The sequence below is a fragment of the Cricetulus griseus genome (assembly GCF_003668045.3).
Source record: "Cricetulus griseus strain 17A/GY chromosome 1 unlocalized genomic scaffold, alternate assembly CriGri-PICRH-1.0 chr1_1, whole genome shotgun sequence".
NCBI lineage: Eukaryota > Metazoa > Chordata > Mammalia > Rodentia > Cricetidae > Cricetulus > Cricetulus griseus.
This window is the reverse complement of record NW_023276807.1, coordinates 45,131,732-45,156,149: the sequence shown is the minus strand read 5'-3', so window position 1 is coordinate 45,156,149 and position 24,418 is coordinate 45,131,732. Positions and strand designations below refer to the sequence as shown.

The 24,418-nt window shown below is 42.2% G+C and overlaps 1 protein-coding gene across 1 annotated transcript in view; it reads right to left on the bottom strand.

The window, feature by feature from the left end:
• Mtmr7 (myotubularin related protein 7) overlaps positions 1 to 24,418 on the bottom strand; it is a 58,966-nt gene that overhangs the window by 22,000 nt on the left and 12,548 nt on the right. The window contains exons 5-7 of the mRNA XM_035453004.1: positions 17,860 to 17,988; positions 15,024 to 15,158; positions 8,368 to 8,500 (exon numbers count right to left, since the gene is read on the bottom strand). Coding sequence (XP_035308895.1) covers positions 8,368 to 8,500; positions 15,024 to 15,158; positions 17,860 to 17,988 — 397 coding nt within the window. The remainder of the gene's footprint in view (positions 1 to 8,367; positions 8,501 to 15,023; positions 15,159 to 17,859; positions 17,989 to 24,418) is intronic.

The following is a 24,418-nucleotide window of genomic DNA, read 5'->3' as shown; positions in this document are numbered from 1 at the left end:
TCTGCCTGTGCACACTGCCCTAACACAGCCCAGCATGAAGTGTGGCAAATTCCAGCTCCCCACCCACCCAGTGCCTGCTACTTATAACATCCAACATCAGGCTATGGCCCAAGGTGCTCAACTTAACCCTAAAATGTATTCCAAGGAGGGAGTCATCAGACTCCTGATGTTCCATTAAATCTTCCATGGAAAACATTGTCTTGAAGTTACTTCACCGAAGAGGCCAACACTCAGGTTGGTACTGTAGGGACTATAGGTTGGTTAGCAGAAAATCTAGCAGGCCTAAGGGATATCCTGGCATTCAAAACGTGTGGCTCAGCTGAGGAGAAAGGGTCCTGTTTACCCTCTCTTTTCACAGGGTGCAGAAATGACAGCAAGTTTAAAGTTAAAGTCACCAGGCTCTGTGGCTAACCTGGAGACCGCCTGTGCTGACAGTGAGAGGGGAGAGATAACTCATGCGCAGGGGAGGGGCAGGCTTCTGGGTTCTTGCCCTGTCAGCTCATTTCTGCCACACTAAGAGCTCTTGGGTAACAATTCTGCCTTCAGGAACACTGAAATTGCACATGCTTGGGAAAATAATCTCGCCAGGACTTCAGGCAAGGTGACAGCTGAGAGGGTGTTTCCCCCTAATGGCCAGTGGCCATGTTCAAAGCAAACAGCTCTGTGGATGATTAACACACATGACAGATGGGGCTACACTGGAAACTGAAACAATCAGTGCCTGGGCTTTTAAATATGAAGTTGTTGTGTTTGCTTGGATAAACTCAGGATAAAGCAGGAATACTGATTTGTTCACTCCTGTTGCCAAACCCAAACCAATATTTACAAACCATTGTGCTGAACAAAGTTCATGTGGCTGACATCAGAAGCATATGCCACAAACTGCAGAGAACTGTACTTGCCAGCCTGGATCTGGATGCTAGGTCTAGTCACACTGTCTGTATAACAGGACATTTCTATTGTGTAAGCATGCAAAACACTGTAAAAAAAATCAAAAGTCAATATAAGATGTGTTATTTTAGAACTCAAGAAATATGAAAGTTACTCAGAAGAAAGGCAGCCCCCTTCTCCTTGGTCTTCACAGCACACTTCTGAACCATTCACTGTAACACAAAAAATAAGAGACCTAGAGACAGATACTAGGATTCAACCTAAAGATCAGGGAAGCAAAGCAGCCAACCTACCAGAGAGCTTTTACCTCTCAAAGGGCTGGGGTGTTCCTATTCTCAATGTGGCTGGAGAATGAATGCCTGATATTGAGACCTTGGCTCATGTCTTATATACTTCTCATAAGTCTTGGGATTATAGGTGTATACCATCACCTCTTAGCTTCTGGCTGCTGGGATTAAAGTTGTGAGCTATAATTCTCTTTTAGACTGATTCAATCTTGTGTAGATCTAAGTGGCCTTGGACTCACAGAAATCCATCTACCTCTTAATCCTGAGTCCTGGGATTACAGATGTATACCACCACCTCCTAGCTTCTGGCTGCTGAGATTAAAGGTGTGTGCCTGGCTTCTATGACTTGTGGCTGACTTTGCTTTCTGAACCCTGAGGCAAGCTTTAAAAAATAATAAATATCACAACTTACTTGTTCCTGTGCAAATGCAGGGCCGGGTGAGGGAGGACACAAAAAGGGGCATGGGGCTGGTTTTTCCCACACTCCCTAGTACGCAAAGCAGCAGCAAGAATATTCTTTCCCTATTAGGCATCTTGAAGCATGCCCCAGTGCTGCTGATACTGCTGTATCACTTTTCCTCTTGCAGTCGAGAAACCAAGGCCACTCACACAGTCCTCAAAGAACTAGCACGATAATTCTACTCTCCCTTCTTGAAACAGCATAGGAAGAGCTGCCATTCAAGATAAGTGGAGTCTGCAGAAGGGGAATGTCTGGTCAGCTGTGTCATTTCCCTCTTTTACTGAGATGAAGAATAAACTTTTGAATTGTGTTTAATGTAACAAGATCAACAACAAACCCCTCCTTAACCTCACTGGCCACACAGGCCATTGCTAGAGTATTTTCTGGAGAACCTCTCCACCAAGCATCAAAAAGACTAAAGACTATTCTTCAGAACACTGCTACTTTTTCCCTGATGGTATTGTCTGAAATCTCCTTACAATATTATCATTGCTTGAATAGCCTGGTTTTCCTTAAAAGAATATAATGTCAGATGATACAGTACAGTTGAACCTAAATCCTGGGAGTCTATGTTAGCACTGCTTGAGTAGCAGCATAGCAAACAGGGCACATATGTATGTTTTTATAGATAACAACCATGCACATGCATATGCGAACGTATAGCCACACACACATGCCAGAATATTAAATGATGACCTGAAGAAAACCAGAAGGCAGGTTCACATGAGGAACACCCAGTAGCTTTTGCTAGCTTTACCAGTGAATTTTATATATGAAGACAAGTTCACATGCTCACAGTCGTCACATAAACTGAGCCAGCATGAACAAGAACTGATGATAAAATTTAAAAGTCAATGAAGTCTGAGCAGGAAACTTTGAAGTGGAAGCAGACGTTGGGACTAGGAGTAGGCTCTGGGATCATGTTGGAGGAAGGTACACTGGTGGGGTATAACTGAAAAGGTGAAGTAAGCTGCAGAGGATACTGGGGATCCCAGGAACCACACACTCTGCAAATCTGAGATCATGCTGTCACTAGCAAACACACACCAACTGACAAGCCCATACAGTCTCATGTAAACAGCTCACTGTGTCACCCTTCAAATCCACATCGGACACTTTCTTCTTTGTTTCTTCCGTTTAGGAATGTCTTAGTGGCCCAAGTCTTGCTGTCACAACACAATATGAAATAATAAAAAAGTGGGAGGTATTTGGGGTAGAGGGGTGGCCTGCTGAAATTCTAAATCCTCACAGGACACCACACAGAGAAGAGCACACACTCTTGATCCATTGTATTCCCTTCTGAGAGTTCAGGAGATGACAACCAGTAATGCCCACAAGACAGAGCCTGGCTCAGGAAAAACCTATTTTAAAATGTCTGAAACTGCTGCTTCCAAGTGAAGCCGCCCATATTGTAAAGAATGGCATGAGCTGTTTACTATGTCATCCAAAGTATCACACTCAGGAAATAAGCCAGCTGAAAATATGGGTTTCCCACTTGGAAACTATGCCACAGAGCTAATCTCTGAGAAACAACATCAAGATGGAGCATGATCCCCAGGGTCACCTCATTTTGCTACAAAAGTTCCCACAGTTAATGGCTACAGTTCTGAAGCTGTGGTCCAAGCACTCTTCAATCCAGCAAATGAACCCAGTTTCTTTTCAGGCTATGCTTTCCTGTGTACTGCCAGGACAGTGATTGACAGACCAGCTTTGCTCCATGTTTTCTAGACCACTTCCCATCTGGTCTGCTGTCACTGAGATTTGTATCTCTGTACAACAACTTGTTGGGAAAATCTCAACATGTTTGTTAAATTATTTTTGATGCACTTACACTGAATAAATATAGACTGTGCTATGAGCCAGGCACATGCATGGCTCTGAAAATTATCTTTTAAATAAGGAAATTAAGAGAACTGACCCATAGGAAGGCATAGGACCTATCAAATACCTGGCTGACTGAATAACCATGTCATCCAGTGCTTATTTTAAAATGTATTATTGTTTACCAAGAGAAAGTAGAATAGACCTTAGATTGGGAAACACCGGATATCTATAAGGCATCTTAATGTTATGCTCAACAAGGGAATATATACATCATTTACATTACCTTACACAAGCGGGAATAAAGACCTGCTCAATTTTACCTCGGTTAAAACAGGAACCCACACCTAGGACTTTCACCCACTTAGACCTGGGCATTTTCTATATCAACCTCCCTTCCCTAGAGGCAAGAAAGTTGAGTGCCTAAGAGTGTGGCATTGGGTTCATACTGAGTGAAAGCCATGTTTCCACCACTTACCAAGGTGAGAAAGTCACTTAGCCTCTGTGACTCCATTTCCTCATTTGTCAATGAAAGGTGGCCTCAATAAGGTCACAATAATTCACTTGGGCAAATATATCTTTAAAAGTTAGTATCAAGCATTTAGTCACCTCCCCAAATACCATTTGTATATAGAGAAGTTTTCTGTGAACATTTCTGTTTTGAGAACCACAGAACAACGATCATGGTAAGCGAATGGAAAGCACTTTATACAAATGTTCCTCTATTACATGATCTTAACAAGGGTGTGTTTGTGTGTGTGTGTGTGTGTGCCCTTGATCCCCTCCTCCTTACATATTGAGGAATATTGTGTGTGTGTGTGTGTGTGTGTGTGTGTGTGTGCCCTTGATCCCCTCCACCTTACATATTGAGGAATATTGCTCCCTGAACCTGGAGCTCTCTGATTGAGCTATCCTAGCTAGCCAGCCTTTAAAAAGTAATAAGCGTTTGAAAACATCCTACTTAAAACCATAATATACTAGATTCCTGAACTAGAGACCAGCACCTGCAGCTGGCTCAAAGGAGCAAATTGCCACATGTCACTAGTTTATGTACAAGACCACACAGCAACTGCAGCTGCCACAGGACTGGAAAGCCATAGGCCTCTAGCCAATAAAGTGTGGGACCCTAAACTGAGTTCTGCCTATAGTCTGGAGCAGACCGCCCCAGTATGAGCCTGACTAATGAGAGCACAGGCCAGTTGACACTCAAAGGCCCCTAAGATCCTGAAGGAGAGCCTTTAGATTCCCAGCAGCACACAAAACATGCTTAGACTCCTGGGCCACAAAAACTGTGAGATAATGAGTAGCACTAAACATGTATGTGAGCCAACCATGACACATACTTTGTCAATACAAAAGGGCAAGAACACCACCCACCATCCTCCCCCACGAATTCAACAATCATTTCTGAATTCTCCCTGGCCTTTTATACACAGGACTCACTGTATAGTGAGAATAGACATGCAATTTTACAAACTGAATGCTTTACTTATGTTGCCTACATTTTCTATCAAGAATGTGGAAAAATTATTTAGCTACTTGCTGTGTACATATCTGGCTTCTGAAGTCCCACCCCTGAAAGTGCAACACTTCTATCAGAGCAGGCACATTTAAAGCTGTACTCTGGATTAGTCCAGGAGAGGAGGAAAATCGGCCAATTATGTATGTCTAAGCAAAGTGTATTCCCTTCTCTAAACTGATCCAATGACAGAAATACTCAAAGCACCGATTTTACCACCTTCTCTGCAGTGCTGATATTTTTATTTTTTCTACCTAAGAAATGACTCTTTGAAATTTATCAGAGAAAATTTAGATATTTTTATGACTTTCTCAACTTAGTTTTATTTTAACTGTCTGACCTCTAAGATAAACACCCTGTTAATACAGCACAGATATCATGCATTATAGAACACTGATGTGAAAATCAGGCACAATTATTTAAGTGAAAACACTTGCATGACTGTGATCCCAGCACCCAGAAGTATAAGGAGATCTAGTTTGAGGCTTGGGCTACATAGTGAGACCCTATTTCCAACAAAAAGAAAGGAAGAAGGAAGAGGAGGAGGAAGGAAGACAGGAAGGAGGGCAAAGAAGAAGAGGAGGAGCACTACCTCCAGCACCCCAGAACCAACATGACATCTAATAGTTGCTCATTATTTTATTTAAGTGACTAAGTGGTAAGATGCCCAGATGCAGAACAGCCAGCAATACAAGTTCTGTGTGGAATGCAAGCAACAGAACTGACATGCAGGGGTAAAGGGGTGGCAGGGTGAGGGAGGGCTCAAGGCAATATCCAAAAAAGAAAAACTGCCCCTGCTGTATCTTTCCTCAAAGCCCTTGTCTGAGGACAAACTACACAAAGAGGGTTACAGCTATTGCACCACCTCACCAAGCTGTGACATTAAACACTTCTGTGTGCGTTACGTGCTTTGTTCCTCACATCCTTAACTATTCTTTTATGGCTGTGCATAACAAACTCAGAATCAAGGATGCGAGCAAGACCCAAGCTCCCCTGCTCAAGAGAATAGTCTCACAAAGAGCCCACTCTAGATGTTAGCCGCCATTCTTACAGAGAAGAAAAGCAATGCTCCTCTACTCTTTAAAAAGCAAGCAATTATCTGTATGAGGGAAGGGGCAACTTCTATGAACAACAGTTAAGTTACAAAACTGCTATGCACCAGAAACATACCCTTTATCTACTTGGTTGGTAGGAAGAAAACAGTGTGATTTACAACCTATAAGCTAAAGTTAAATTGACATTTATTGACCTCAATGGAAGGACCTATGGAGGGGGGGTGAACTTCATCCTAAATTTCTGTTTCTGGTAAAATATCCAGGGTCTCCTACTCATAGACAGGGAGAACTTCCCCCAAACACAAATAATTTCACCTTCCATTTCACAGTCTCTTCTGATCATATCTCAAACCATGGTTTAGCAAATTTGAAGAAAATAAGTAAGAGGGCACGCCATTAGCTGCCTCACCTCCCAGACTGTGATGCCAAGGCCCCCTGTCTGACGTAGAAAACCCCAGGAAGGTGGGACTTACTGCATTCCTGCATCAGCTGGGCCTCTACCAGTGGTTTGTAATTTACTCAGGAAAAACGGGTAATCAAACATTGTCAAAACCCCTGAAAGGCATGCTACAAGCTGTCCTTGCTTACAGATCCACACTCCCCAGGGGTTATGAGGCAACACCATGATCCCTTGTGAAAGAGAGCTGCCCTCCCGAACTCAGTCAGTTTGCTTGTCCTTTAGGAAAAGCAGTGAGACAGATCAGGGGACAAGGGTTGAAAAACCAAATAGAGGGTAATGTAGAAACCAAAGTCAGAAGCCTATGGTACAAATGCTCCTAGGAACAACTTTCTGTACAGAAGAAAATTTATGAGCTTGAACTTTTGAAACTGCTGAATGCAAATTATAAAGTGTGCCAATGTGAAGTTTTCCTAATGACTGCAACAATGGTGAAGACTTCTCACACTCAAGACTGTTGTTTCAACAACAGGGCCAGGCTAGTCCATTTGTCTTCTACAGGCAAAGCATTATTGACAGCAAGGACAAAAGGAAAGACTCTAGATGCTTAAGAAACTCAAATACTCATACCTAGATTGTTAGAACTTTGACCAAAGAGACAAACTGTCAGAATATGAAAAACCTGGGGCTGAGAGCTATGCGTTGTTGTTGTTGTTGTTGTTGTTGTTGTTGTTTTAGATGCAGGGATTGGCCTCTAATTATTTAATTGCTTATTTATTTAGCCCAGAGCTGAGAACTGAACCCAAGGCCTTACACTACTGAGTTAGACCCACGATCTTCAGTTAGATTTTCAAGTGTTGCAGCCAGGGCACCAAACTGTCCTGTAGAAGAAAACTAAGTAAGTTATTAGTCAAATCATTTCCCTGCAGGCAGAGTCCCAAGGAAACAGCTGATGTCCTCTTAAGTTTCACAATGACTAAGGTCAACTGGGAGGTCTAGGAGTGACACTTCCTCCAGGGCACCATTAGGTCCTTGCCACACCATGCTGTCCTGACGGAGCTGAGTAAGTCACAGAGGGCAGATGTGCACCCCTAATGGGCCTTTTTAATCCCAGACTCCCCAGTTCCTACTGAGATGAGCAGCTTCTCTAGCACTCCACCCCATCCCTCCACACTCCTCTCAGAGGCGAGGCTTCCTCTTTTGCAGCTGCCTCTGGAGGCCGCAGGGTTTCTTCCCCGGACCTCATGATCAGAAGAGCATAAGCAGCCACGAAGCACGTCTTGCACTAACTGCAGACTTTCTGCTCATGAGCGCACGCATAAGAGTAATGCTTCCACATCACATGACCCATCCTCTCATTCCCTCTCCACATGAATATGTAAGTTTTTGTGCGTCCTCACAGTGCTCACTGCTGTGTTAGGATGGGGGCGTGTGCACGTGTGCTCTGGCAGCTCCTGGCAGTTAGAAATGAGGGTCCACAACTCCAATACCTTTCCATCTAACAGTCACTCAGTAATGTGGGACAGTTTATGAACCTGATTTCCCCATAGGAACACTGGGCTAGTGTTTTAAAGGTAGGGCTGCTTTCTTTCCAAATGTTGTTGTTGGAGAGAAGGAGGGAGGAAGGGAGGGATGAAGGCAGGCAGGCAGGTTGACTCTTTCCCTCTGTACTTTTATCTAGAATATTAAAGTGCCAACATAGAGTCCTGGTCGCTAACTGCCAAATGATACAACCACCCCATGAAATGAGAAGGCTGTTACACGTTTAAAGAGTCACTGCAACATGATTATTTTCTCAACTGCAACATATCCGCCCCCCGCCGTTACCACATGTGCTTAACAGTATCATCAGAAAAAAAATTAAATCAAAAACTATCTTACTCCATTTTGGCATCCTTAACTATTCTTTGATGGCTGTGCATAACAAAATGGTTTACCTTCCAGCATTTTCTGAAGACTGTTCCTCATGACATGGATGTTCTCTATCCCGATAAACTGAAACTTGATATTGGAATAATTGTCTTCATTCTCATAGCCTTTCCCTGCAGCACGGTTTGCCATTGCATTAAGCTGCAGTGGTCAGCAAAACAAAATAGGCATCAATTACATTCAGGACATGGAACGACTAACACATTTCTTGGACACTAATAAAAACATTGCAAAGATGTGTAGACACATAATGTGGCTTACCTCCCTGGGACACTGAACTGAGGCTCTCGTAGCTATAAGCACAAAAGGCTGAGCTATGGTCAATAGCACTTATGTGCTGGTCTGGGCAACATTTCTTAGCTGGGAAGTATTCCGTAAGTCCTCCTGGAGATGCCTCTGACAGTTCTGACACTAGTGCTGGCCTGATATGGAAGACTGTGACAGAGCCAATTTAACACCATACATCAGAACTTGCCAACTGGCAGGAGAATACCCACAGAGGCATCTATCAATATAAGGCTCTGTAAGTTAAATTATCTGGCAGAACCATAACACCAGCAAACATGTCATCGGGTAGGAATGTTCCTTCTAATTTGCCCAGTTGAACCTCCAGCAGGAATCTGACAGACTGAAAAGAATGCTGACAGCCAGGCTTCAGGAACACTTCTTCACTTGCCTTCTTCAAATTGTGATGCCACTTTCAGAGCCATAATTTTGTAGATAAGACATTGGAATTCCAGTGATTAAGCCCAAACTACTCTAACCCTATGCAGTGTAATCAAGCAGAGAAGTGCTGCCTTAGGTGGGAAACAGATTTCTCTTGGGGATATGGGGCTGGGAATGCTCCTCTCTTGCAGTTTGCCTGAGCAGACTGTCACTTTTGGAGAACAGTGTTCATTGACCATTCTCTAAGCCACAAAGGTTAGGGAACTACCCAGACAGGGGTGGGGATGGGGGTGATCTGCTTTTAAGAGTACAGTACAAATATTTAAGTTGTAAAAGCTAAGTTAAGGGGCTGGAGAGATGGCTCAGTAGTTAAGAGCACTGGCCGCTTGCTCTTGCAGAGGTCCTGAGTTCAATTCCCAGCAACCACATGGTGGCTCACAACCATCCCTAATGAGATCTCATGCCCTCTTCTGGTCTACAGGCATAAATGCAGACAGAACACTGTATACATAATAAAGAAATAAATCTTAAATTTTTAAAAAGCTTAGTTAAAAATACTTTGGCTCTGATCTTCTAGTTCTGAAAACCTTACAAGATTAAAGGTCCCATCACATACAGATATAGAATGTCTGTCATGTTTTTATGAACATAAAAGCTGCAAGCCTATGAGTATCTCATCACAGTAGTAACTGGATAAACCATGGCATATGCATGCCCTGGAATAAAGCCAGGCACCGAAGACACAAACCCCAATCTATCCCTCAGCCCTTTCTCTGTCTCACAGCACACATCTACATGTACATGTGTGTAAGCTAAAGAGTATTCATGCAATCACCCACTGTTAATAAACTTCCTAATATACTTACTTATTTACATTCATTGAGAAGAATTAACATTATTGAAGACTATGCCAATTTGCTATCAATTTTAGCAGCAAAGGAGATGTGGAGCTGCAGGGGAATGCCACCAACATGACCTCAGGTATTCTCATGGCCTTTCACCGTTCCAAAAAGCACATATTAACTTTGGGTCATAAGTCATAAAAAATGAGGCAATCAGTAAGGAAACAATATAACTGAGGGCAAGCCCCTGCCCCAGGAGCAAGTCAGGAGTCCACTCCCCAGCTCAGCTCCTCTGCCATCTGTGTGGCCTGTCAGCTCTTAAGAAAACTGATCCCAGGCTACAGAAGCAGGCCATCAGTCCTAAGAGCACAGGGTTAGCCTTAACCAAGAAAAACTTTAATAATACACCTTAAGGGTTACTGTATGTTCATCCTTTAAAAGGTCCTAATATCTATGGAGCATTTTATCTTCCAGAAATTACATATAGATGTTGCTCTCATGGAACTATGTACTGTGAAAATCACTGCTTTTATATAATGATTTTTGGGGCTATTGGCTAAACCTTTGTAAGGAGCTTCACAAGATGCAACAAGTTAACAGGAGCCACACAAAAAGCTTTATGTTACACTTATTCTGCATCAGAATTCAAGTCAAGCCTTCTCACCCCATATCCCATTCTCTTCTAAAAATGTGTAACATGTAGCAAGCAAATCACTGTTACTGTTACATTCTATTACAGATACAACACATGCTCACAATTTAAAATAATTAAGAAGCCACAATGGGAGAACTGACTGGCAATTTTCCTTAAAAGCACACAGGAGAAAGCTTCTTAAAGTCAATATGTACTTCACATAGTGGACAGAAGGTGGCAATATTTAATCTATCATGCAGACATTTTTTTCAGGAGCACCATTTATTTTCTGTGCCAAAAGCTGAACTCTCAAAGCAGAAACACAGTTTTAGGAATAATAAAACATCCAAAAAGTTACTCAGACTGAAACAGATAGAGGATGGATGGATGGATGGATGGATGGATGGATGGGACAGACCGAGTATGCTTTACATCAACAAATCACTACTAGAAAGTCTAATGTGGCTCCTTTGACTGAGAACTACATTTCATAATTAAGTAAAAAGCTACAGACTTTAAATCCTAATAATTCCCAAGCAGGTAAAGCCACGGAGGTAAATAATCCCAGTTTCCAGATCTGCTTGGGAAGTAGGGGTGGGGAAACCTACCTAGTTCAAAAGGAAAACCTTTTGTTATCTAGCATCAACATTTCTGCTGCAGAAATGCCCACCAAAAAGATGCAATGACACTGTTCTTGCTGCCTTAAATATGTAATTGAATATGGAAGGGGACATACACATTAGCAGTGCCAAATGGTAGCAGACAACCCCCACTAGGCCTGGGGGTGGGGCAAGTGGATAGCAGGACTGGTAAGAGTTAGAGCCTGGACAACCCTGCCAGGTGAAGAGTTTACTGGGGTTTAATGGGGAGGGTGGAAAGGCTGTTCTGGAGGAAGCAGTAAAGGAGAAAAGGCCCAAGAGAGGCTCAAAGCATTTAGGGCCCTCTACAGACAGCCTTAGTTAAGGAATCGAAACTACAGACAGCCTTAGTTAAGGAATCTAAACTCTGTGGTGTTGAACAATTGCTGAGTCATTCTAGGTATCTTTAATGGAAAAATAGGAATTCATTTAGACTTGACAACAAAGAAGGTCCACCACACGGGAGCAATATGGCAAGTGGTAGATATTTTAAAACAGCAGTGAGCCAGGCCTGGTAGCATAGGCTGAGTCAGGGAAGCAGTGCACATTCAGGGACAGCTTGGCAATTTAGGAAGACCCAGTCCCCAAACAGAAAGTAAACAGAGATTGAGGAGGTAGCTCAATGGCAAAGCACTTGAAATCCTAGATTCAAGCCCCAGAACTGAAAAAGAAAAAGAAAAAGAAAAAAAAAAAAAAAGAGCTGTGAAGAAGAGAGAGTACATGCTGCCCGGGATCCTCATCAGCCAGAGACACATGTCTATGCCTCACCCACGGCCAAACTCTACACACATACCAAAGGAGACCCAATGACTGGCTGACCATCTGGACACATGACTACATAAAAGAATGAGGTAAGAGGTGATCAAGCCAAAACAACAAAGAAGCAGAATCAGGCTCTGGCCCACCCCTGAATCACACCCATGAATCTCCAGTGAGTGTTGGTCTTGAGACCAAGCTAAAGGAAGTCCTGGTCCCTATGCTGGCCTTGAAGTCTAGGACTGGACCAGTTACATTTATGCATGAATCACAAGGTCTGGTCTGACAGGGTTGAACAGGAAACCACAGCAAAGCTGATTTTAGCAGGAAAACTGGGTCATAGCTTCACATGGATTGTCAAAGGATGGTCCTTTCTTCTCATCTTGCTATGGCCTACTAATTTCAGCTGTAGCACATTCATGGAAATACTAGATGATTTTATTGTCTATAGGTACTATCTACAAACGAGTTTGTCAAATTTTTCCCCTCACCATCTAGAGAAGTTTTGTGCATATTTAAGAGTACCAGGATTGTATTCAAGTAGGAATCTTTTTTTTTTCTTTTCTTTTCTGAAACAGGGTTTCTCTGTAGCTTTGGAGCTTGTCTTGGAACTTACATGCTAAGTAAGCCTCGAACTCACAGAGATCTGCCTGCCTCTGCCTCCCAAGTGCTGGATGAAAGGTGTGTGCCACCACTGCCTGATTTCAAGTAGGAATCTTGATTTAGGTTAATTTATATTTTCAACCCACATATGATGTAAAATGCTCTCTTTCCCTATCTATAGGCTATGTGTGTGTTCTGACAAATGCTTTTCTCCAGGACTTTCCCCACTCCTGTGCATTTTACCAGGCTCATCTTTTCTGAGTATAGTACAACAGGTCACAATGGAAGGAATGCAGTTAGATAAACAGCTCTTTGCAAAGCAACTGCAATCGTCTTACTGGGCAGCAGTGCTTCTCTGATTAATACTAATTTCCATTTGTCTCTACCTTCTATTAGCATAGGTATCCAAAGGGTGGCTTTCTGAAGGCACACATGTAGGCTCCATTTCACTCACATGGGAGATCCACTGAGCCATGAGCCTATTCCAGCAGCCTTACCAGCATGCTTGCCCACAGCCCCTCACTGGGGACCATAACCACAAAGGAATCTTTGGAGCTGGAGTGTGCCACTGGTCTAATCTCAACCTTGCCCCTGTCTTCAGGACTCACACTTCCTCCATAACTGCTAGGTACACAGTGCACAGCTCAGAGCCCTCCCTGCTCCTTTGGCCTTGAAACGATGTTGGCTGAGTGCAGAGCTGGCTCTTCAGCTGTCTCTGGTTCCACTGGTGTCCTATCAACTGAGGTGGCAACCCTCTGTAGTCCTGAAGTGCAGACAGAGCTCCCCAGATATTTTTTGGAAAACAGGAGAAACATAGGCTTTGGAGTTAAGTAAGCCTGTGTTCCACTAAATGTGGCCTCCACCCTAAACTATGTGACCTTAGTGAATTACTTAACCTCTTTAAAGTTAAGGCCTTACCCAGGAAAAGACAAGAAGTCTGCTAATCTGCAGGGTTCTTTTAAGAATTAAATAAGAAAGTACTTAACATTTTTGCAGGCTCATCAAAACCTGATAAATTTTGAAATCAGAACATCTGATAAAGCCATGGGAAAGGTTAAGATATGATGGAGCACTCCTTGTTTTAGATCTCAACAAATACTGTTCCAACACATTCTCATAGCTTTTAATACACCAGTCTCTAGGAAGTAGTAAGTGACCCCCATTTTGTCAATACATACTTGGGGATGTCATGGCCTCTCCTGCCTCCTAAGCCCTTGTCTTTAAAATTATCCTAGGGAGTAAATCTGGGTGCATGGGCAAGGGCTGAGGAAAACTTGCATCTCACCACACAAACCTTCCACAGCAAACATCCACTTACTTTTCTGGCTACCTAGGATGGCATCCCTAACACACTCAGGGTAGGGGTGGGGATCAACCAGCATGGTCATAGTCTTTAAAACAAAACAAAACAAGAAGAAACAAACACTTTAAAAACCATGCGAGTGTGCCTGGATAAATATGAGAAGAAGGCACCTAACTTTATTTAATGGGTGAGAATCAAACTTCTTATCTCTTAGAATAAACAAAGTGAGTACTAAATATACCCTTCACATCAAATCCCCAGGATTAATTGACTTCAAATATGGACCATGCCTGGCCTGGCAGCTGCCAAATTCTAGGGAAGGCTTACACTACACAGAGCCAACTTGGAATCACTGGCTCTTCAGTTAGCAAGTCAATCTGTTTATCTCTCTTTAAAGCTGGAAGAGCAGGGTAGGAAAAGGATTTCCAGTCTCCACTTAGTAAAGCCCTGTCTTCCCTTCCCATCCTGAGTCTTTCTGCAGAATATCCTCTCAAAGCACAAACTCTCAGAACCTTACACAGAAGATACAGGGAGGAAATAGGAGGGTGGCCAGGCTCGGAAGGAAGGGGTTTGAGCCTGATTTGAACAGAAAGGCACAAACTGAAAGGCAACAGTATTTTTTTTTTTTACATCTTCTAAGAGCACAACTTCCAGCAGGACAGCATCTCCACCCTTGGTCTGGAGATTTTTGTCTCTGTGGTACAGTGAAAGTTTACTAAAGAGGCAGAGACCTGGTATGTATGATATGACACGTTATGAAGATGATGTCTATAAATACCCACAACTATGCCACTAAGCACCTACTCATAATGGTTTTACTTTTAAACTTACTTGAGCTATTAGTCTGTTTTCTCTTTCCTATGTCATGTTTTCATTCCCTTGTGCTCTTTTTAAAATAGCACTGCTGACATTTAATAGCACATGTCATACAACTTCACCCAATGCTGGGAGGCAACATGCAAAACAAAACAGTACCTATTTACTGTGTGACCAGCACAATTTGAAAAATCGGGGAAATAAAAATGTATTCAAGAGTCAGCCCCTTCAGGAGCTGAGATGAAGCAGAGAGCAGCCCCCTGGTGTCCCCATGGCCTGGTCATGCCAAGAACAACCCTTTGTAGGTGAAGCAACCAGAGCAAGGAATGGTGTCAGTTAAGCTTTGGTTCCCACCAGTCTTGGGACTCAGAGCTGCAGAGACAAGTATGAAAACGTTGACACTTACTTTAGGCCGTGTGTCCACAACATAGATGAAGTCACTTTCGGGATTGGCTTTCCTGATGGCTTGGAGCATCTGTTCATCCTCCAGACACCGAGCACTGAAGCCAGAAAGTGGCTGGCTGCTTCTGCAGATGGAGGCCTGCAGAAAGAGGCCACAGCAACACGGTACCATCAGAGATGCTTTGGGACCATCCCCAGAAAAAAAGAGCCTTAGCCTGCACCCCCACTAATGCCAGAAACTGGGATTAGACTTTGTGGAAATTGATATTATGTTTGTTTTTAATCCAAGTCGAAGAACCCTCTATACGGGCAAGCTTCCTGCATAAGACCTTAGGAATGTGTAAAGATATTTAGACAGGATCCAAATCACTATTTTCCTTTCACTAATATTGTTTCTTTTCACTGCTGGACATTTGAGTAACTACTCTCTTGAAACTTACAAGACACTATTGATGGCAATACTGGGGAAAACATTGTAGTGTTTTTTTTTTTTAATCATTTTTATACTAGTCTATTTAAAAGGATCATGAGCACCCAAAATCATATCTAAGGGCCACATTTTCCCAGTAATGAAAGCTCATGTCACTGCTAGGTTTGCTCAGTAACAGTGTTCAGAAATAAGAGGTTTCTTCAGACTCCATCTTAGCCAGTCCAGACATTTCCCTGCCTTGCAATTCCAACATCATACAATCATCTTTCCATGTCACCAGGTCCTGCACTGGTGGGTTTAACCAGCTGTGGCTTTAAACAACCCTGGATCAAAAGTACTCAAATAAAAATACTGTACTGAATACACTTAGACTTTGTTTTTTGTCACCTTTCCCTAAATAACCCATCACAGCAAGAATTTACCTTGACTGGGTATTTTAAGCAATCAAACGCTGCCGTCAAGTATACAGAGATGGTTGTGAGCAGGGTACATGCAAACACTACCATTTTATGAGCACATGCTGAGACATGGTTTCTAGGGCAACTCTGAGACCAGTCCCCACTGACAGCATAGAGAACTTGATACTGCATTGTTGGGTGATGTATAGAACAGCTATGAATAATGAGGCCAGATACACACACAGCTATTAAGCTTAGCTTTCATGACAAAGTATTTTTGTGCGTTTAGCTTCCAGCATTTAAATTACATATAAACTTCTTGATAAGATGCATGGTGCCTAACCCATCTACACTGATTCTGCAAGTCTGCCTGCTGTGTGGAAGGATGGAAGAAGCCACCTTCCATGAAGGATGGTCAGCAGAAAATGGACCGACCACTCTAAGTGAGCTGGGAAGGAAGAACTCACAGTCCCACCATGCCATCACTTGCTTAGGGTCTTGTGTACAGATCTCCATCCATGAAATGAAATCACTCCTCAGAGCTCAACCTCCGATTTCTTGCCTTCTCAGTCATGCTGGCTTGCTTTTGTCAACTTCACACAGACCCAGACATATCTGGGAAGAGGGAATCTCAACTGAGAAACTACTTCCAATAAATCCTGTGCGCATGCATGTCTATGGGCATTTTCTTGGTGAATGTGGGAGGACCCAGACCACTGTGGGTGGTGCCATCCCTGGACAAGTGTTCCTGGACTGTATAAGAAAGTGGGCTCAACAAGCCATGGGTGCCAAGCCAGTGAATAACTTTCCTCTATGGCCTGTCTCAGTTCCTGCCTCGGCCTCCCCTGATGACGGACTAGCAGCACCTTTCATAGATGCCAGCGCCCTGGATGCAGACACCAAAGCCTTCCCAGTGGTCACTATCAGAGATGCCTGATTTTCTTGTTTGTTCTGTTTCTGAGGCAGGGTCACATGTGGCTCAGGCTGGCCTCGAACTCAAAATACAATTGAGGATGACCTTGAATTTCTAGTCTTCCTGACTGCTAGGATTTCTGGGTACACCACCATACCCAGTTGGTTTATTCAGCACAGGGATTGAACCAGGAATTTGTGCATGCTAGGAAAGTTATCTACCAACTGTAGTATCTCTAGGCCCCAAAACAACACAAGTCAGGCAGTATGGCACACTGCTAAGAGCAGCATTTGAAAAATCCGATTTGAATCTCAGTTTTGCTCTCACTGTAAATTGCATACCTTCTCTGGATCTCAGCTTCTTTGTGAATGAAGGTTGGTAATTATTAAAGTCAAATGGTGCGCTATACTGTACCATACTGTAATAGTCCTATAACTATGCCTAACACCTTAGTTACTATTTCAGTCAACAGGACTATAAACAGAAAGCAAGAAAGTCTGTATTGTTTAAGAAAATTTACCTTTATATAAGTCACTTATGACTTCTGTTCCCTAGAAAATTATGCTGTGAATTTAGGAGCCCATGCTGTACATAATTTAAAGCAAAAATAACTTTTAAAAACCCTAACACAATAACAAAGGATAAAGTGACTCTCAGTAACAAATATACCCAAGATGCTCTTCTTCACATGCTTCCCAGAGCCTTCCTTTTAAAAGTGGGAGCACGCGGAGTCCTTCCTCAACCACTGCCTGGAGTGGGGAATTGATGGCTGGCACTAAAGCCTTCATCATCTAAGGATCAAAAAGACAGGCATAGCACCTCCAGAAAGGATGGCTTCATCTACTCAGCTGAACACACTTAGGTACCATCTGAGTCCACCATTACTTGCCAAATATACATGGAAGGTAAGTTTCTACATAAAACTGCATTGTCTCACACCATCCACAGGGTATCCATGTGCCACTAAGAATCCAAATAAATAGACACAGAGAAAAAGAGAGAGACAGAGACAGACAGACACAGAGAAAGCTAGAAAAAATCCCATCTAGGATAAAACATAAAGGCAAAGTGTGAAACAAAGGCCTGCTTTGAGACGTACATGGCTTTCTTTACAGTAGTAAGAGAGGGCAGGAAATCGCCGTCTGCTCCGGAACTTGGAACTGCCCACGATGATGTGTGCTGTGGCTGATTTGGGGACATAGAGTTCCGTGGGGTAAGAGTCACAAACCTGTCATCAGAAAATACAAAGGGTATGTTGAGGCAATCCGGGATCACATTGCAAATTGCCACCAGAAATCCCATTTCAACATGCTTGAAGGTTGCAGATCTTAGCTTTCCTAATCAAGTTACATCGGAGGCTGTTTCGAGGAAATTTGAAGCTACTCGGAGAAATGAAGTACTGCTGATTCTGTAACCTAACTGTGAAGGAAAAGCAAAACAACCGTGAACAGCCTGTCATTGTGCAATGTCCCTGCTCTCCGAAGGCTCTTTATGTGGGGAAGACAGCAACAATTGAGTATTCCTTTCATCAAAATGGCACAAACTGTAATTTTGCATCCTAATGGCCAAAGAAACATTAGTCCCGTCCCGTCCCGTCCCCCCCCCTCCCCCCGCCCCTTGTATTTGACTGGCAGCCTGTGTGGGGACAATTTCCTAAAATGTAATCACAACACTTACATCCTCAGGTACCTGTATGTCCCTGGCACAGTGTGTACTTGTTGAGCCTTCTTTGTACACTCCTGGCCCTGGTCTTCTCAAGTTTCTTCCATGCTTCCCAGTCCCACTTTCTCCAGAAAAGTCTCCTTCCGGGTCCTCCACTAGGAAGATTTCTAGATAGGATTTTGTGGTGTGCCTCCTATTACCAAACCATGTACCAGCTTTATCTGTGTTCCAAATATGTTGATTTTGTAAGTGGTGAGAAAAGATTTGCTCCCCTGGCAGGAACTGCCATGGTGGGACCTGGTGCCTTGAGAAGATCTTAGGACTGAGAATCAGAAATCAGCTGCCTAGTGCATGGCCTGGCATTTGGGACTTTGCAACCTTGAGGAGCCAAACTACACCAGGTGCTTTGGTTTTCTGATCTCCAAAACTGGTAGTTTAGTAATGATATTTTAGGGGGTGGATAGAGGGAAACTATCAGACAACACCCATGACAGAGCACTTTATAAACCACCAGAGCCAAAAGAAATGCCAGCACTTGGCAACCATGACCGCTGCTTGCTGCCAGTGTTTGGCTTTCCCATCAGTCAATCCATCAGATGGCAGTTTCTTGGGCTTCATCAAGCAACTGTTTATTTCCTGGAAGTCGAGCATCTTCAGAGTCATAGCAACAGTATCTACATGGGTGTAGCAATACGGATAATATTTATCTATGGATCCTTTGGCCAACTCCACCCAACCTTACCACACTACAAGTCGCCAGTGAAGGGAATGAAAATCCACAAGACAGCTCTCAGCTTCCTGAATATTTGCAAATGGTTTTGTTAAGATGCCCTCAGTCCCTGCCTGCTGCACTGATTCTCTTACCCAGACAGCTAAAAATCATGGAGCAATAGATAAAAGGCCTTAAAAGGAATGATCATAGGTCCAAAGCATAACTTCAATCTCCTGTAGGCTTGGGTACTCTCAAGAAAAACCCTGTTCCAGGAGCGGAGGGTCCAGCCTACATGGACCCAGACAACTAGAATGAGGCCACAGAGCATTGCCCTCCCTTCCTGATTCCAGGGTGGTATCTGAATCTGTTTCAAGCAAGCAAGTTACTAGAATATCAACACACCACCCCTGCTGGCCCAAGGCTCATTGCACCAGACTGTCATGTGCTGAAAATTACCAGTTTTAAAAGGAAGTAGAGTTTTCAGGAAATTTAGGATGACCTATACTCTTCCTTATAACAACATGAAGAAACTGAAAGGTTTTATGACTAAGTGCAATAGCAATCTGTACTAGGAAAGGTTTTCCAAAACACTGCACATAGCTTCTGAATATCAAGAGAAAAATGAAAGACTTTGCAGCTCCTGAAGCTCTCACAAGGCCAGAAAATGTCTAGTGTGGTTCAGGCCACATCACTATGTACCCCATGACTGAAATGAAACTAGGGAAGGAGAAATACCTAGAGCTCAACATCCTTCTTACTCACAGCCCAACTCCAAACTCCGAGGCTGTATTTGCTGTCTCAGTACACACGGTCCTCTCTTCATTCACTTCTGTGCAAGACAGTCGCTACCTTCTAGAACACCGGAGTTATCACTCTCCAGAGGAGAATGTGAACCTTCATGGCTCGGTCAATACAAAGGCCAAAGCTCCCCTACCTGGGCCCACTCAACAATGTCCAGCCTTGTAAACTAGCTGGTACAACCTCCTCACTTGAATGGAACTCTATTAAATAAAGGAATCCTGCTTCTTCAAAACACTGAGGCCCAGACTATGAGGCAAATATATGGCATTCTATTGCATCTTCCAGTAGGATCTCTAAGGACCTAAAGCTCCTGCTACATCAATTGATGATGATGATGACAATACCATCAGGCTTACAGTATCATTTAACTTGAGTTCTAAAACCAGTATTTTATGGAATTGGAAAAATGAAATTGACCATGAGAGGTACAAATACTTCTGAAGGAACTGAAGATACAGATGGAATGATACTTGAATTCCTATATTAGAAGGCCCAATATGGCTACAATGTCCCCACCCAAAAGCAACCTACAGACTCAAGGCAATTCTATCAAAGTCTCAATGGCTGATTTATACTAAAACTAATATGAATTCTCCATATAGTCAGAACATTTTTTAAAAGAACAAAGTTGGGGATTCACACTTTATAATTTCAAGGCTGGTTACACAACCACGTGTATCCAAAGAGACAAACCAATAGAATGGAGGGTTCATAAATAAACCTCATATATACAGTTGAGTAATCCTAACAAAGGAACGAAACTATTCTTTGAAAAGGATGGTTTCTTACCTAGTTACTGGGAAAACTAGAAATCTATACCCAAAGGAAAAAGATAAGCACTTAGATCTTACACAAAAGTTAACTCAGTATGGATTGGAGGTATAAAATACAAAATGCAAAATTCCCATAAAAATATGATGAAAAGCTTCATATTAAATGTGGCTTTCATTTCATTTTTTTCTTTCTTCTTTTTTCTTTTCTTTTTTTTTTTTTTTTTTTTGAGACAGGGTTTCTCAGTGTAGCTTTGGAGCCTATCCTGGCACTCACTCTGGGGACCAGGCTGGCCTCGAACTCACAGAGATCCACCTGCCTCTCCCTTCCGAGTGCTGGGATTAAAGGCATGCACCACCAACGCCCGGTGTGGCTTTCATTTCTTATGTACAATGTTAAAAGTACAAGCACTGGAAGAAAAAAATGAAACTATATTGAACAATAATTATTATGCATCCAAGGAGCAACCAAAAGAATATAAAGGCAACCAAAGAAATCATGGGTTTGTCCAGAGTACATAAAGAACTTCACGTCAATGAAATCAAATGCCTTGACTAAAAACAGAAAAGAGACTTGACTATCCCCAAAGACATCCACAAACAGTCAGGACATATGCAAAAGGAAGTTGCCTTGACTAAAAACAGAAAAGAGACTCGACTATCCCCAAAGACATCCACAAACAGTCAGGACACATGCAAAAGGAAGTTCAGCAGCACTAACTGCTAGGCTGGTCACCGTTAAGACAAAGCTGAAAACAAGTGTTGGCAAAGTTGCAGAGACTAGAGTCTTGTGCATGCTGGTGAGATGTGATGCAATGGAAACACAATGGAAACATGAGAAAAGTCCTTTGTGACTTTTAAAACGTAATCACTACATGATCCTGAGACCTCACTCTGGGTAAAGAAAAGTAAGAGTAAGCAGAGTTGCAAAGAGGTATTCACACAGCCCTCTAGAAACAGCACTGTTCCTGATGGCCAAGAAACAAATATAACTCCCAAATCCATCAGCTAAGGGATGACAAAATGTTTTCTATTCACATCTGACTATTGTTTAACCTGAAAATGGAAGTAAGTTCTGCCATATACCCATATAAAGAGAGACCACTGCATGATTCTATTTTATATGCAGTATCTAAAGGAGTCTAATTCATTAAAACAGGAAGTAGGATGCTAAACACCAGGTGGAGCAGAGAAAAGGGACAATTACTGTTTAAGGGGCACAAGGTTTCAGCTTTGCAAGGTGAGCTCTGGAGTTCAATTGCACAGCAATGTGAAATACTGAACTCCACTAAGCACACACTTAACATGATGAAGATGCCATATTTGGACCTGTGTTTTGATCAAAGGAAAAGAAATACTGTCAATCTTAGACATCTCACTGCTGACATTTTTACAACTAGTTCACAGAGTTGTAATCAAAATCCTGGTAATGAAGAATGTGTCACACAATATAATTTATGCTACTACATTTTAAAGTTTCCCAGGAAGTGCCTGGGATTTTTGTCTGGTTTTGAAAATCAAAGGGGAAACTTCAGAGAGAATGGGAGTGGAAATGCTTTTCTGCTGCTTTTTACCTCTGACTTGGCTTCATTAATGAAAGTAATTTGGGCTATTGTTTATGAACAAGAAAAGATTGTTATTATTTTTTCTGTCCTCATTATATAAACCAGCCTGCATTTCTCACTGCCTTAAAGGCCCACATATCGAAGTGGGGTCCTGTCCTAAGGAATCTTTTTAGGTAATCCCTGCACTCACTCAGTAAGCTGCTACCAAGTCCTTACTTTATTATGGGAATTACTGTTAGGCCCTGGGCAGAAATGAGTAACAGAGAGTTGGGCCATGAAGATGTCACATTCTCAGAAAGGTTCCTAATGACCTGGGTACCTTCCAGTAAGTGTATTTACCTATGCAGATGCTATCCATCCAAGATGCTATCCAGCCATGCTATCCAAGGGATCTGAGTCAGACCTGGGTGAGCACTTTGTTGTCAGGAACTGAGACACATCTTTAAATATTTAGGCCCAACAATTTACTTCAAGGAATTTAAGGCAAATAAGGGTGTGAGCAACGTAAAGTAATTTATAAATAAAATCCAGCATGGTAAGATTTAGCTCTAGGGAACTGAAGTAAACAAGTCTAATTAAATATGTGGCTTAGAGCAGTTTTTAAATTATATTAAAAGACATACTGAGCAACTTTTTCTTCATTTCCAGGGACTGAACATGGGCCCTCTGCATGCTGGTCAAGTGCTCTACCACAGAGCTACCTCCCCAGCCTGACTAAAACTTTAACCATGTATCAGACACCAATTACTTTATCTCAATAAAGGTAATTTCAGGGTTGTGTATAAAATAAAGTAGGTGCTTAGAGTTAGGCTGCCATGATCAAGTGTCACAGGTATCCTAGCTAAGGCAGCATTGACAAGACATGACAACAACAACTAACCTGCCCAAGACCACACAAACAGAAAACAGTAGAACTCATCTGACAATATCTCCATCACAGTTTCTCTCACCCCACCCACTTGAAAGGACTTGTGCCAAGTATAAAATAACTCATAAAGAAGGAGGAGAAAGTATATATTTTTTCACAGTCATAAGGTCAAATTCATACTAAGTGGATTCAGATGAAATTTTCTAAATGGATGGCTAGTCAGAACTTACTATATAAGACAATTTTTGTTCTATTTCCAAACTGGCAATAAATAAAGATATTTCGGTGACATTTCTCAAGTCTGAAAATCCCCGAGGTTTTCACCTTTTCTGTCACAACCCTCTGTAAATGGCAGGCCTTGTTTTTGCTGTGTGACACATGTTTTTGTCTATGTAATGCAGGACTCCAGTTACTATGTATGATTCATATTTGTGATGTTAGTTCTAAGGGGGAAAACCATCAAAAATAAAAGAGCCACATTTTCAAGAAAACATTATTCACTGGTTGTAGTTCACAGTATTTTCTTCCTTGATCAAGAACAGTTGTACAATTGTTTTCAAAATAAAGACAGCCTTTAGTAAAGTTGGGTTTTCCTTCAGTTTCATCTTAAGGCGAAAACATTTGGTATGAAAGTTGACTTCAGCAAAAGGACAATCTAATTACATTAACCTGATATTAAACTGATAGCAAGGTATCAGTTATTGAACTGAATAATTACAAAAAAAATTCCATATTAGGAGCAACCACGTGCATCTCAAATAATCTGTATCTCTGAGATACTCTGGACAATAATGAAGAGCCACCTGCTCAGAATCAGTAAAAAGGTTAATTGTGGATCTTATACAGTGTTAAATATGGACAAAGATTAGCAATATACAGAAGCACAAATAATGATTCAAATCAATGATTAGAGCTGGGATGTAGCTCAGATGTTCTGGGTTCAGTCTCCAGCACCCTGTATCGTATGGCACGGAAGCATATACCTACACCTTAGCACTTTACATACAAAGGCAGGAGGATCAGGAGTTGAAGGCCATCCTTGGCAATATGGTGAATTTGAGTTCAGCCCGGACTACCTTTGATTGTCAAAAAACAAAAAACAAAAAACAAAAAACAAAACCATAAATCACAAGTTCTGAAGATCAGAAAACATGTTGTGATTTATCTTTAATAGCTACATGAATGAGAACAATTACCTAAAGCAAAACCACATCTACAAACATACACTGAGACAATCTTCTAAAATAAAGGAGAACGGATGTGAACAGACAATTCAAAGA